Raw genomic sequence first — 14,812 nt, forward strand, 5'->3', positions numbered from 1 at the left:
CGCGGCGGTGCCGGCCTGCAGTCGCCGTCAGGCGTCGGTCTCGGGTGAGGGCAGCGGCTCTGCCCCCGCGGAGAGGCGGGGGGGCGGCCCGGGGCAGGCGGGGAGCTGCGGCTGCTTTCGCCTGGTTCGTGTGGTAAACTCGAACGCTTGAAGGTGCTGCCCTCCTTAAACTAGGCTTAAATGAACGGTTTCGTCCAGGCCTAGCTGATCCTTCTTTACTTTTATGTTCTCGCATAGCCGTGCTAGGCCGGCTTGCCGATCCGTGAATGGCCACGCAAACCCACCTTGTGCCGGTCACCGTGTCTTAAACGTCAATTAAAAATGGGGGGAGAGGGAAATCTGGCTGCACCCCTGCTCCTCCGTGCTGGAGCTGCGGGAGGCTGTAGGCGACAGGCTGGGCCGAGCGAGCCTGACACCCCCAGATCTGCGCTCAGGAGCTCAGAGCAGTAGTGAAACCACAGTGCGAAACGGGGGCGAAGACAGCAACAGGAGCTGTAAGCGGGTGTTTAAGGAAGAATACGAGCAGGGCCAGCATATTTGGACTTTTCCCGGTATTCTTCCAGCACGCAACTATCTCATTTGTAAAACCAGACACAAATGCTTCAGATTATCTTCTGTGAAAAAGTGGGAATTGTGTGAACAGCCAACAAAATAGTAATTACTGATCTAGGAATTATTTTGAGGCATGGTCTAGACAGCTTTGTAACACGCTTACAACTTTATCATTACAGGAGAAAACTACGAACTGATGTTGCGGCAGCTTTTCCTAACCTTAGTGCTGAACAATTGACTGAGTTTATTCCAAACAAGGAAGAGCTTAATGTCATCAAAATATACTCTCACAAAGGGGAGGCCGTCACTGTTTACATGAATAACAGGAACCCAATACTGTTTGAAATTGAGAAAGCTCTGTATCCAACAGGTATGGGCAGTGGACTAGAATAATCCTCCCTCTGTACTTACTGGGCACCCGCCTTTCCCCAGAAGATTTCCTTGTCTCTGTCTTAAGTACCTATCACTATTGTATCGGTATATTTCATAATCTTTAGCGCATTTATTCTGCCAGCACCTTTGAGACATCGGTGGCATTTCTGGATTCTTTCTGCAAAAAGGCAACTGACATGCTCAGAGGTTAAAAGACTTGTTTCCTGGTTTCTAAGTCATAGTTTAGCATCTTAGCCCCTTTTCTCTCTTTTGTCCACTGCGAGGTGTAATTCCAAGAAGCATGATGTCCACTTCCAAGCAGCCCTGGAATTAGGCAATGAATTGCTCTGATATTCTATGCTTTTATTTTTCCCATACCCAGCAATTCCCCCCTGTTGGAGTAGCATTTTAGTGCCAAGTGTCCTTGATTTAAGGAAAATAATGCAAACATTTATCTATATCCTTTATAATAATTCACAGGGGCTTGAATTAACTAGCAGTTTATTTTTCTCCATCACATCTACTAATTACTGTAGGGTTGTTCTGACTTCAGATTTCTTGATTACCTGAGTAACAGGGGAGTGCTTAGTTGTGGTTAGTATTGTACTGCTTAGTCTTAAAGATGGGAAGAAGCAACAGCTAGAGAAGTTTTTAATGATGCATCTTTAAATTTGGTTCTGTTTTGGGACAGTGTACACTCTGTGGGTCTACCCAGATCTTCTCCCTGCTTTTTCAACATGGCCCCCTGTGCTACAGAAACTAGCAGGAGGAGCAGGTAAGAGGACTAGAACTTTGTCACATTGCACTGCAAAAAGGAGTTGCCTTCAGGGCTTCTTTGATGTTATCTTGCCCAGTGGCAAAAATGTACCTGAAACAAAAAAATATAAAGAATAAGTACTCAAAAGTAATTCATGGTGATGTCCTAAAAAGGAAAATAAATTAGCTGTAAAAAAGTCTGTGAATGAAACAAAGCAGGTCAAGCTTTTTAAATGCAGTAACCTGTTCAATGTGGGAGTCTCAGACTTGGAAATGTCTTCTCAGGGTGATAAGCAACTCTGAATTGGGACACAGAACTGCCTGCGTCATTGGTCTGTCTTTTCTGTAACTTTCCTTGAGCAGCTGAGTTTCTTTGCTGCCACCCTGCTTCCTGTCAATTCAGAGGTGAACTAGCTTATCCTATGGATAAGAAGTGAGTTTATATTGGAACCTACAATTGTAATCGCTGTCAGGTAAATGGTGAATTGTGCAGGTGAGGTTGGATTTGAATTCCTGGACTACTGGCTCTACCACCTAATTATGGATCAAGACTAAAAAGAAAGGATTCTATTTTCTGGAACCTGCTTTGGACGCAGTTCAGACTCATGAGAATCAGGTCTTTATAAACTTTAAATTGCTGAACTGCTCAACCAGAAAAAGATTAAATTGCAGCCACTGCGGCCTTAGTCTGTAAATGGAAGTGTATGTGTAGGAAGAGATGTCTTTTTTCCATTACACAGTATCTAAAGTAGAACTCAAGTCTCTCTGTTTACTTTGTTTGCTTTTGGGGAAATAAAGGGCTTGAATGTGTAGCTGTGATAGACATCTGAGCAAGCCTTGCTGCTGGCTTGTAGTGACCTAGTTTCTGGGAAGAAAAAGTCTTGCTAATGGAGGAAGAGGGCTAATTGATGAAAGAGGGCTGCGGGTCATTCATCTCCCATGGCAACCAGACTACCTCTGGGTACGATCCAAAGATAAGAAGCTGGCCACGGAGACAATGGCCAACAAAGGCAGAGAGGAGAGGTAGAGCCACATCTCAGAAAGAAGAGGAAAGGCATGAGACTATCCAGTGCTGCAGACGTGGAGGGAGGGAGCAGATTTAGGGACCATTCAGTTACAAAGAGGAGCATCAAAGTAGTGCTATCCGTGAATTCAAATATTTACTGTCTGCCCTGGTTATTTACATAATATACACATGCTACTTACCTTGTCACGTTAAGGTGTTTATGTGATTTCTGTCCTCAGAGATGTGGAGCCTTGATTGCAATTGCAGAGTTCATTCTAGATTTGCTGAAAGTAGTTGTGACAGTGAATGGGAGGAAAAATATTGTTGGCTTCTTCAGCATACACATTAAATCTATGATGCTGAGAAAAAAGTGAGATGCCTTCAAAACCAAACCATGGAACACAGGTCAGTCTATGAGACTGCAAGCTCTAGACAATTACAGCTGCTATAAGGGAGAGCAGATGCTCTTTAAGTAATTTGGTGATGACGTGGTGCCATACGTGCGGCATGGAAGACTGTTCTTTACTCGCATGCCGGTCTATTCATCCCAGGTATGGAAAGCAGAAGGAAGCACACAACAAGTTGTACTGTTTCTGTCCAGATTAGCAAGGAGATGGTTAAGGCTGCTTCCTCATGCTAAGGAGAGTTTACAGCTGAGTGCAAGCAGCTATTGTGTCAGATCAGGAGGGTTGGGTCGGCAGTGGCAAATTTTAGGCAATTCTCTCTTCAGGGAGAGAGCTACTGGGATAACCTGCCCCTGGGACAGCAAGAGTGAAGGGTCATTTCAGACATATCTCCTTGTTCCTTTCTTTTTCCATGTCATTAATGAAGAGTAATGCTGTCTAGGCTGGGAGCTCGTATCTTTCTGTTAAAAACAGTACTCCCTTTGGGCCTGACAATGCAAGGGGCTGAGCATGCTTAGCTCCTCTGCAGTTTTTTGGGATGTGCCCAGCACCCTTGTGAGCTGGATCCTTTACTCCACAGGGTGGTAGCAAGATGTGCTGCCTTACTAGGAGAAACAGAGAATCATGTTTTATCTGGCATGTGCTCAGCTATTAACAGGCTTGTGTTTTTGCTGAGTAACAGGAGGGATGGGGGTGGAGGAGGTAGTGGCTGAGTCTTTCATTGAGAAATGGATGTGCTTTATTCTTTTCTTCAGATCTGATGCTGCCAGGAGTTGTAGTGCCATCTTCTGGCTTTCCTCAAGTAGAACGGGGCACGCTCTGTGCTGTCACCCTCTTGGGAAACAGGTACAGAGGATTCTTTATTCATACCTTTTCTTAGAAACTAAAAATGAAATGAAGCTATTTTTTACAGGACGACTCTGGGGGTTTTGAGGAAATAAAAGCAGAATTGTTCTTGTGCATTTGATGCGCTGTGGGCCTAAACAATGGAAAATACAGCAGAAAAAAAAATCCACTGAAGTTTCTGAGTTAGGATATATTTGAGCTCGGGCAGACAGCTTTGCAAATTGGTTCTTTTGGACCTGTGGGGGCACAACTGGTAGATTTGTTTTGAAAGAGTAACTTTTTTTAACAAAAGATTGTATTCTACACAGTTGTCTTTTTGCCCATGTGGAAATTCAGATTGAGGGAGCAGTGCTAAAGCTGTTGGTTTTTTTCCCCACTGCTAGTCTCTTTTGGCAGTGCATATGCTTCTTGTAGTTTATTAAAGCAAAGAATGCATCACTGCACAGCCTTCACTTCAGTATCACAGCTGCACATATCCTTGGGATTCTTTGGAAGACTTTACATACCAGAAAGATGGTACAAAACCAGAAAATACCTAGGTGCTTTAAAAAATGCAGGTGGTAAAGAACAAGGACATTGCAAGAGAAATTCGGTATATCACAATGGCTCAGTCTGTCTTTGTCTAAGTAGTACAGTGTATGTGTGCTGTAAGACTCCCTTCTTTTCCCAGAGCTCCAGTAGCAGTTGCAGTTGCCACTATGTCCACTGCGGAGATGCTGGCTGCTGGAATGAAAGGGAAGGGCTTTGCTGTGTTGCACACTTACATGGATCACCTCTGGTGGGTATATTGCCAGGCATTTGGTAAAATGTGTAACAAGTCTCATGTGTTTACTAAAACCAACATCTGTGCCCCAGTAAGTTTAATCTGTTAGTTCAACATATTGAGTTATTTGGGTACAGTTTAGATATGACCATCATTAAGGTTTCGGCTACGTGGTTTTGATGGCTACATATTTCTGACAGAAGCGGGTGTCTATCCTGACATATATCCATTATATACACATCGGAAATAGATCTATAAAATTACTCATTTGATTCAGTTCCTTCAACCTGAGTGTAATTATTATAGAAATGAAGCTAGAACATCCCTGTTACTCTGATTTTAGAAAATCTTGTTCTATCAAAAGTGAACTTTGAATGACTTTTGCTTAAAAACGGTCAACTGTGCCAGTCTCAACCAAATAAATGAGTTGCTCTGCATTTGGATTCAACTAGTCTGCTCGGTTTTAACTTAAGATTCATGGGGGGAACATGGAGTTTATGGAGAAAGATGAGTTAAAAATAAATTTTATGTTTTTGAGAATGTGGAAAAAGATCCATGCAGCTGCCAGTGCCTTTTATCATGGTGACATTTGTTCATTGTCCTGTGGGTTTCGAAGCAGTAAACAGAAAGCTATGTTATGCTTTTTCTTCCTTTTCTAGGGAATATGGTGACAAATCTTATCCTCCTACTTTAGCTCCCTTGGTAACAGATTCTGCTGAAAAGGAGAGTGCTGAAGATGAGGAAGAGATGGAGGGGAAAGAGCCTGTCATCAGCTTCTCCACTGACCCATTGCAGCATGTGGACATTGGTGATTTGAGCCTGAAGGGGCGAGACAGTTGTACAATACTGTTGGGAAAGGAGGAACTCGATGAGAACAGAGCTGCAGAAACAGCTGAAGACGCCAACACAGAGGTTCAGCAGGAAGCTGAAGACAGTAGGACTCCACAAGGTATTTTTGCACACAAATGAAACCAAACTATGTCCCTTTGGTTTGCTGAAGCCCGTACCCACAACCTAGATTACCGTGCATTCTAGACAGCTCACTGTGAGAATGAGGTAGAGACAGTTCTGTGTGGTCTGAAGGAACTGCATGCTGTGTTCTGAAAGACAGACTACTCACGGCTTGTCCTTTTTTTTCCCTGCAGAGCAAATGGATGCATTATTTAATCAGTGTTTTTTTCATGCCTTAAAATGCAAAGTAAAGAAGTCAGATCTCCCTCTGCTCACCAGCACGTTTCTACGCAGCCATATGTTCTCATGCTGGTATGTGGTAAGAAGATTGTCTTTGGATTTGCATGCTGGGGTTTTGTCTTTAAAACTGTGGAGATCAAGTGTGATATTTAGGATGAAGTTTTTGACTCAAAAATAAAATTCAGTCCTTATCTAAGGTTACCTGAGATTACACTCACTTCTTACATCAAATGCTTTGATGTGAGGATTGTCCAGAGCAGGATATGCACTTGGTAGCTAACTTGAGTTGGCTGACGTTTGTTTCAAGATCATTTAGTCACTTAAATGGCTGTTTGCCTATCCATAGGAACATTAGCACTAGTTTCACCATCATATTCTATTTGTTAGCTTGTTTGAAGTAATTCTTTCTCTGTATGATTTGTATTTCCGCTGTTAAGAAACTTCTAGCATAAGTAGCAAGATTTAAGAAGAAATGAAGGGTGACTTATAACTAAAGAACTTTTAAAAAATCCATTTATAGCCCTGCTGGACAACAATTGGACATAAAGAAATCAAGCTACAAGAAGGTGAGATTTTTCTGTCATTTTTTTTGCATTAATTTAAATAAGGTATGGAAGGAGAGAAAAAGTTTGAACTTGTAATTGTTCAAGTGTTAGTAAAACAATCATAAACAAAAAGCCTAGAAGCTGTTATTAAAAGCCAACTTCTTTTTCTCAACTCTCTTCTCCTGTGGGATCCAGGGAGAAAAGTCATTGTCCTGAAAACATGAGCATTGATCTGCTTTGAATGCAGCTGATGCTATCTGCCACTATATACTGCGATAGCTATTAAAGGGTTCTGATCTTGTTGGACAGTGCAATTGCAAGAAGAGGCCATTCGTTTTCTAAAGCTGTTAATGAACAAAAATGAAGAGAAAAGAGACAATATTGTCCCTGTTGTGTAGATGACAAGGAAAGACAAAGTGTATTGCCAAAGATCTCCCAGTAATTCACGTGAGATGTACTGTGATTTGGCTAAGAAAGTCGCAGAACAAACAGATGGCAGACCTACAAAAGGAACGCTTGCTTTTACTCTGTTTTAGAGCCAGACAGAGGTACTCACTGCTCCTTAGCAATTGCTGTGTTTAGAGAAGCAAAGGTGGTGGTGGGGGGTTGTTTTGGTTTTGTTTTTTTTTTTTTTAAGAGGTTTTTCTGATTTAGCAAGTAACTTTAGGGCGGTCAGAAACACATGAACAGGAATTTTAAATGCTTGACTCCACATTTCTGATTGTTGTTTCCTTCAGTTCTCTAAATTCCTGCAATGTATGCAGCACCAGAAGATCTTACAAGTGAAGGAGCTGAACAAAGGTGTGGAGAGCATCGTGGAAGTGGACTGGAAACATCCAGAGTATGTAGACTATTGTAGTCTTTAAAAGAGCTGGTAGTCTCTGAAAGAAGGGAGTGGAATCTGCTACTTCCAGCTCTATTACCTATACTCTACTTGAATTCCTGTTCTGAATAGCTGTAGCAGCCCTCATTTCCTAATCTTAGTGTGCTATGGAGGGGTTTTATACCCTGCTTCTGTACAACATTGCTTATGTTTCCTGCTCTTGTGAAGTTCTTCCAGGTAAACTATATTCTTCCTTCTTTACTCAGTGGCACTGAGCATGCTTAAAGTCTAATGACAGTGTTGTGATCTCCGCCTTGCCTTTCTTGTCAGTTGTGCATTCTTCCATAGAACTTAAGATTAAAAAGTACTGTTAAATGATCTGAAAGTTGCACATGGCTCTTTATCCTTGTAGTGGATGTACAAATTTTCCATAGAAATGGCTTTGAAAACCTTAAGGAGGATTCAATTAATTGCAAATTTGTTGCAGTGTTAGAATGACAATTTCTGGCATCCAGTTTGGATACTAATAAAAGAGTTACAGTATCAAGCCTGTTAGCAGTCACTAAAAAGTACATTCCTTTGACAGTGCCTTGATAGTTTGCGCGAGTTTGTTGTTGTTGGGGAAGGGAGGCGAGAAGCTTTGAAACCCACCAGGCAGTTTTCCATCTATTTAACAGTGACTATAATGGTATGACTGTTTTATGCCCTCCAAGTTTAAGCAGGTCTCCCTCTCTCCATTCCATCTATGTGCTGGGACAACTCATTGTTCAGCTTTGAAGTGAACTTACCTGTCTAAACAATAACTCTAGTAAAAAGATGACTGCTGATGAATAAATGCTCATGAAACTACAGTCTCAGAATGTCATACAGGATCAAATCAAGCACTTTGCAAAATCAGAAGCCAAAGTTATAATCTAAAAAAAAAAATATTCCTGTTTTCCATTACACATATTGATTTGCAGAAATACTCTTACCCTTTCAGTTACTTATTACCCAATTCCTTTATTGGTGTTTCTATTATCTTTCTAAGGTTTAGCAGATACCTCACATCAAGAACATCCTACTTGTTCCTTCTGCATATTGGCACATTATCTCTCTCTTGAAATTTCCCAGCGCGCCTGAGGCTTCCTCTTCTGTAAAGTCTCCTTGGCAACTAATGGAGTGGAGAATATTTCTGTAGATAGAAGCATATCTTCTGCATTTGGAAAGAAGCAGAATTACTTTGACTTTTTGCATTAACTTTTCTCTCATTAAACTTGGCCTTATCATTAGGAGACAGGCATACTCAAACTCAGTTTGTCAATTCTCTTGCCTGCGAGCATAGAATCTGCAGCTCTGGTCAATGAAATGAGACTCCAGCTCCTGCAGTGATACAGTTCCTACCCCTCTCTTCAGGAATTGCCTTTTTTCAGTGACCCCTAAAGAATCATTGTACATTTGTGGAGAGTACAGTTGGGTTTTTTTAATTTAATTCTAGCAATTCTATGGAATGGGGCAGCACCCTTTGAATTATGGCAGTTGTCTTTAATTATGAGAATCAAATATGCCTAGAATAGGTGGAGAGATTAACTTTTTCCCATCATATAGGGCTTTACTTAGAGCGAAAAGTATTTAATATCAGCTGAGTTAAGGTGCTTATTTATGTGTATCTTCTTTGAAATGTGTACAAGGACAAATTTAGTAATTGTAGCTAATGCTTCAAAATACTGTTCTTTCACCGTGTTCTTTAATCCAGAGACACAGGCCCCCCACTGCAATGGAATGCATTTGGAGGAACTGACATACCATACAACAGACCAGAAAGCTTTTTGTGCAACTCTGCTAGGTTTTAGTTTCTCAGTGAAATGGAAGTGCTAAGTTTCAATCCCTTTCACTCATGCCAAATAATTCTCGTTTCAGCATTAAAGCATTTGCAGTACCCGAAGGATTTTCTTCAGCCTCTGCTGCCCAAGACAGCAAGAGTGAAGACAGAGAAAAAGTGTACCATGCTCCTGAAATCATTCCGCTTTATGGGGTCTCAACAAAAATGATCCCACTCTTTCAGGAATCTGGACACAGGTAAGCACTAGAAAAGTACAAAAAACCCCATTGTTACGCAAAGAGAGAGACTAACAAACCTATACTACTACCATTTTGTTAGCCCTTATCGGAGGGCCCTGCAATGCTGTCAGGAAAGGTGATGGGAATCAAGAATACATTCATTGCTTCACAAAGGGAAGAAAGAGAAGAGGCTGTGACAACTGCATTCAGCAAGTACTCACGTCACTTCTCCCACAGCTAAGGAGGTGATAGCTCAAGTGTCAAAACTGATATATTTTACTTGGATTGTCTTAATTTGCCATTGGGTAAGGCATATTCTGCCCACCTACAGTATGGTTTACTGAAAAGAGGATGCTCAGATAATTTAAAGAACTCACTTGCCTCCTTGTGCCCTAATCTTGTCTGTTTTGATGTAGTTTAGATAGCACTCGGTGGCAGCCTTTCTCCAGCTGAGCACTTTTGTACATTATCCACTGTCCCCTGAAGTTAGGGGTGCCATTAGGGTCATCCTCCCAAACTAGGTTCCCAGAACCAAGAGTTTTAGAGTCTCTGTAATTACTGCTGTGAGCCTTTTATCTGGTATACAGCAGCTGAGGTGTAATAAGAAATCACTCCCTAGCAGATGTGTTTCAATATTGAGCTGTTGCTACCAAATGTTGTCAGGGTAGTTGGTGTCTTCTGTCTTAGCGACAGAACCCAACACCTAACAACTTAAAGTAGTAAGTGAAAAAGTTTTCCTTCCCTTTAGAAAAGGCAGCATCCTCTCAAGCAGTGAGGTGAGAAACATCATCATTAACTATGTGAAGACTAATGAGTTGGTTGATGAAACAAACAAAAAGTAAGTAGACATGGAAGTTGTCCTACCCTGCTTCCGCAGGAGATGCTGAAGTTAGAGGAAAAAAGTGAACTTGTTAGCTTCTAACTAACGTGTGTTTTTGTTTTGTAGCTTTGTAAAGGTGAATGCCATTCTGTGCGACTGCCTGTTAGATAAATCAGAACAAGATGAAATCTCAAAACTTAGATGGGATGACCTCTTGAGCAGGTGACTTTTCCCAATGTAGCGTTTCAGTATTACACAGATTATAGCATGCAACTCAAAGCCACATGTTATTGGAGCTACCCAACTTGTAACTTCCTATTGGTAATACAACAAAAAATATCCAGAGACCTTCACTTGAAGGATCTCTCATTCTCCACCACTTAACAAGCACCTAGCATTAACTGTTGTCATTAGGGTTTTTTCGTTTACCTGCTAACCACTTACTTACTAGGGAAAGCTTCCTAAAGAAAAAGTGCCTGGTTTTGTGTATAATCTGTATGTACATATTTATAAAGCTATCCTTTTCAATAGATAGCTGAACACGCCTTTTTTAGGCCATGCTCATCATCCTGCTCTTTATGTGCAGGACAACTTCTGCATTTACAACCTAAACCCACCTTCTAGATCCAAGAGGCCTGAGTATCTGACACAAGACCATTGCTTCCATATACTGAAAAACTTTGCCTAAATATCCCCAATGTGTTTCTTGCCTTGAGCTTCTTCCTCACACAGTGCTTCCACAGCACCTCCAGCAGCTTCGTTTATTTCTGAAGCCAAGTTTGCTCATGGGACAGTAACACAGTTTATGCTGAAATTTAAACTGAAGTTGCTTCACCTATCTGTGAACAATACAACTGAACAATAGCTTAAAGACAAAATTAAAGAAGGTTTTCCTCTACAAGACCCAATTTATAAAATTTTACCAGTAACAGTCTAAGCTATAATTTTTGCAAGTCAGACTAGCTTTCTTTTTAGTCAGTCCCTTTCTTTAAATAATAGCTAGGATGCAAATCTTTGCATGAGATCATCATGCATTATCTTCTTAAGATACAAATTTTTCTCACATGTAGAATCTTGGCTTTCATGTAGTCTCAAAAACTTGTGAGAGGCTGCAGTGGAAAAGCAGAGTTAACATCAGCCTTGCAGTACTGTATAGACTAATTGGATGTATAAACTTTGTTCAGGTGCCTTGAACGACTGCAGCCCTTACACCAGGTAACATTTTTTGGACAAGAACCTATTGTGAGGAAAGGAAATATTGAGGCCATTGACATAACCATAGCACAGAGATCATCAAATAAAAAGGTAAAAAGAAAACTAAAATTATGGGGTTTGAGCAGAAGCCCAGATTCTGAGAGCAGCTTTGGCAGCTCGTTTTTCTGGGATGAATGAGACATGACTTGCTAATACCTACAGCAGTGATGTTTGCAATAATTATTAAAACCTGTAGGTGACAATTATCAAGAACCTTGAGCTGTATGGTCTAGACCCACAGTGTGTGGCCAACATTCTGCAACAGAAAGTACAAGCCAGTGCCACCATCACCCCAGTACCAGGAACAAAAGACAGAGTTCAGGTCCAGATCCAAGGCAACCAAATCCATCATCTGGCCAAGATGCTGCTAGGTAAGTCAATTCTGGAACTGGGCTGGGACTGGTTACAGCAAGATAACAGATTTTAATTCTTGAGCTCTGAATATTTACCTGAAGTGAACTCTTGGTTATGTTGCAGAAGAATACCAGCTACCTCGGAAATATATTCAAGGCCTTGAGAAGGCTCCAAAGCTTGGCCGGAGGAAGTAAGAGAAAAATCTACTGTAAGAATTACTCAGATCTCATTATTTATAGAAGTGTTCTGCCAACAAATCAAGGATAATGTACAGGCCCTATTCATTCAAAAATGAGTCCTGGATGTTTACAAGGTCTAGGATTCACCCAAATAATAATATTGCTCCAGCTGTCCATTTTTCATAAAAATAAAAAGCTGAATAAAACCCCTAGCATCATCCTCTTCCATGTATTTTTCTAGAACTTCCTAATGGTGCACTGGTTTTCTGGCTACAGTGGCTTTTGGCTAGTTTAATATTTTGCTAAAAGATGCAAAGCAAGAGGCATGGTAGTAGAACCTCCGCTGAAATGTAAGCAAGTATATTCCAACACATTGTTCTAGAACAGTCCAGTGTGTTGTGCCATAGGTTGTGTATGTCAGAAGTAAAACCCATTTGGTTTTAGATTTTATCCTTTTAAACATTTCCAGGTATTAGTATCAGACATTTCAGCACTGAGAATGAACTCTGTTAGCTGGATTTTTATGGTTTATATTACTTTTATATATAATAAATACATTTTAATGTATGACATTAACTGTAATTTATCACAGGTAGACATGGGTAGCAGTTCTGTCAAATCCAGCTAAAATATTAAGAGACGATTATGGAATACTTTGGTCAGGTTTCACAGGGGTAGATGTTCCGTACCTGTTTCTTTAGCTGAAGCTTAAACACTTTACAGTAGGGTTAAGAAATTTAAATTAACTTCTAGGAAGGATTCCTGTATTTTCCCTTTAGACTTAATACATGAAAGTTCCATAGGAGGGCGCCAGAAAAGGAAGTTAAAGAGATTTCTTTACTGACAGTTTTATTATCATTGTCTTTTACATTGTCTGCATATGAACAAGTAGTTTCAGAACCTTCAAAAAAGCTGGAAGTGAGACATTTTTTAAAAATGCCATAGAATTACTGGGGAGTAGTAAAAATAAATTACAGCATTGCAAAAATGCATTTCACTTTGCCATAGAAGCTTTACTATTCCATTCTATACACATTATTTTACATGTTTTACAATAGACATGAAAAATAAATTCACACGAACTAGGCAAGACAATATACTAACCAAAGGCACTGCCAACAGTATTTTGCGCTTAAAGAAGGGGCCAATACTTCTATCCTAGCCACAGCTCAACTGACCATTGAGAATTTGAGTTTCAAGATCTACCAATTCTTCAAATGCCCCATATCTCATCAAAACAAAAGAAACAGCCCTCCTCTTTGCAGGAGGTTTTCAGCAGCATTCACGGTAATTGCATAAGAAGCCATGCCTTCTACAAAATGTCAAAGACATGCTGGGTTCCAGGAAGGAAGAGGGAGACAGTCACCAAAACTCTAGTAGAAAACAACAAGAAAAAAGAAATCTTTACAACTTTTAGCCAGAAAGATAAGGGATTTAAAAACAAGCATCTGGATCTTACTTCTCAGAACCAATGGCAGTTTTTACAGTGTTCTTCCTCTTGACTGAACAGAAGTATTTATACAGTGCTTTCAAGACTCAAAGCACTAGATAAATGTTATTTAAATTACTTCACAAGTGCATGGTGAAGTAATAAGTATTCTTGTAAATGGACAAACAGCCCCAGAGCATGAAAATTGTTGCTCTATTTGGGCTGCTGCCACATCGTAAAGGTCATCTGGGTGTAGAGTACAGTACAGCTGGGAGGCCTGTCCTGCACCGCGTGCCAGAGGCCATAGCCCTGTTAGCAAACCCTTTTATACTACTGACTAAAACATGAGCTGGAACTAAGCTTGCAGAAAGTGGCATTTATACAAACCAAGGGGCTTTAAGTGATGCTCTTACTCTCTTACAGTTTATAAACAAACATACTCAAGTACAAATCTGGAAAAAAAAAAAAAAAAAATCCCAAGCAGTCACCTTCAAGAAAGAAACAAAACAGTTCCTTGTCCCTCTGTGGACAAAAGCAGCCTCATCACAACAGTACTTTAGGTAACTAGGGGGACAGGACTGACAAGGCCTCTCAACAAAAGCCCCTTCCAACTTCCTCCTTAGCCCAAAATGCAAAGTTTTCACACCTAAGGAAAAAAAAAAGGCACTGAGGTAAATTTTAGACTCTTCCACATTGTCTCTGTGGTAACTGTTACCCAATAACCTGTTGCCTCCCTTCCCACTTCACGCAGGTGGGATCACAGCAGTCTACAGTGAGCTCAAAGGGCCACTTGTTCATCAAGTCAATATGAAACCCTTTCACATGCTCCATCTGAATCTAGCTAGTATTAATGTTGCATTTTCTCTTTATGCTTTGTTGTGGTGTCCTGTGTAAACAGAGGGAAGACTGAACCTGGCTGTGTGCAGCGTGCTTGGTACAAAGCACTGAGAGTAAACATGGGGACCATCCTCTCTCAGACTGGCATCCCTGGAGCCTTCAGTGATCACTGCATGGCATCAGCAAGATCAGGGTCTCTGGTTAGAGTTATGGCAGTAACCGAGGCTCCAGCTCAAGGATTTTTATGAAGGATGCACAGTGCATGCATTGGAGACGTGGGAGCCCTGAGAGAGGGAGAGAGACTTATGTCCTCTCCTAGCTCCATGTAGAGAGCAAAACCTGGTGACCATCCTGGACAAGCAGGCAGAGCACCGATTGCGATTGGGGAGGGAGGGGAGGAGAGCATGACATGTACAGAGTGGCACAGGGCAGGAGAGAATGGTGTGTCGTGGACAGGAGTGGTAGGAAAGCAGTGCAAGGAGGGTTAGCAGGAGGAAGCACAGCATGAGAGAGTGGTGGGCGGAAAGCATCTGAGGCTAATAGATCTTACTTATCTTACTCTTCCTGGTGCTAAGGCTTTCCCACGCAGGCAGCCTGCGGTGCCACCTCCACACCCTGGCCCTGGTTGGAGCTCCTCTCCC

General features: G+C 41.2%; 1 protein-coding gene across 2 annotated transcripts; it reads left to right on the forward strand.

The window, feature by feature from the left end:
* Positions 1 to 733: 733 nt before the first annotated feature.
* EIF2D (eukaryotic translation initiation factor 2D) lies at positions 734 to 14,300 on the forward strand. Of its 2 annotated transcripts, XM_010579180.1 has the most exons (15): positions 739 to 922; positions 1,616 to 1,699; positions 3,846 to 3,936; positions 4,607 to 4,714; positions 5,359 to 5,648; positions 5,845 to 5,962; positions 6,411 to 6,456; positions 7,173 to 7,276; positions 9,158 to 9,316; positions 10,047 to 10,136; positions 10,245 to 10,340; positions 11,303 to 11,423; positions 11,569 to 11,743; positions 11,850 to 11,934; positions 14,233 to 14,300. In XM_010579180.1, the coding sequence occupies exons 1-14, from the start codon at positions 868 to 870 to the stop codon at positions 11,918 to 11,920; spliced, it is 1,608 nt and encodes a 535-aa protein (XP_010577482.1). In that variant the 5' UTR covers positions 739 to 867; the 3' UTR covers positions 11,921 to 11,934; positions 14,233 to 14,300. The 2 variants fall into 2 exon arrangements, with proteins under 2 accessions (XP_010577489.1, XP_010577482.1); XM_010579187.1 differs by lacking the exon at positions 14,233 to 14,300 and having other exon boundaries at positions 734 to 922; positions 11,850 to 12,103.
* Positions 14,301 to 14,812: the final 512 nt, after the last annotated feature.

Source organism: Haliaeetus leucocephalus, unplaced genomic scaffold (assembly GCF_000737465.1).
Source record: "Haliaeetus leucocephalus isolate CR32 unplaced genomic scaffold, Haliaeetus_leucocephalus-4.0 Scaffold68, whole genome shotgun sequence".
Lineage (NCBI taxonomy): Eukaryota > Metazoa > Chordata > Aves > Accipitriformes > Accipitridae > Haliaeetus > Haliaeetus leucocephalus.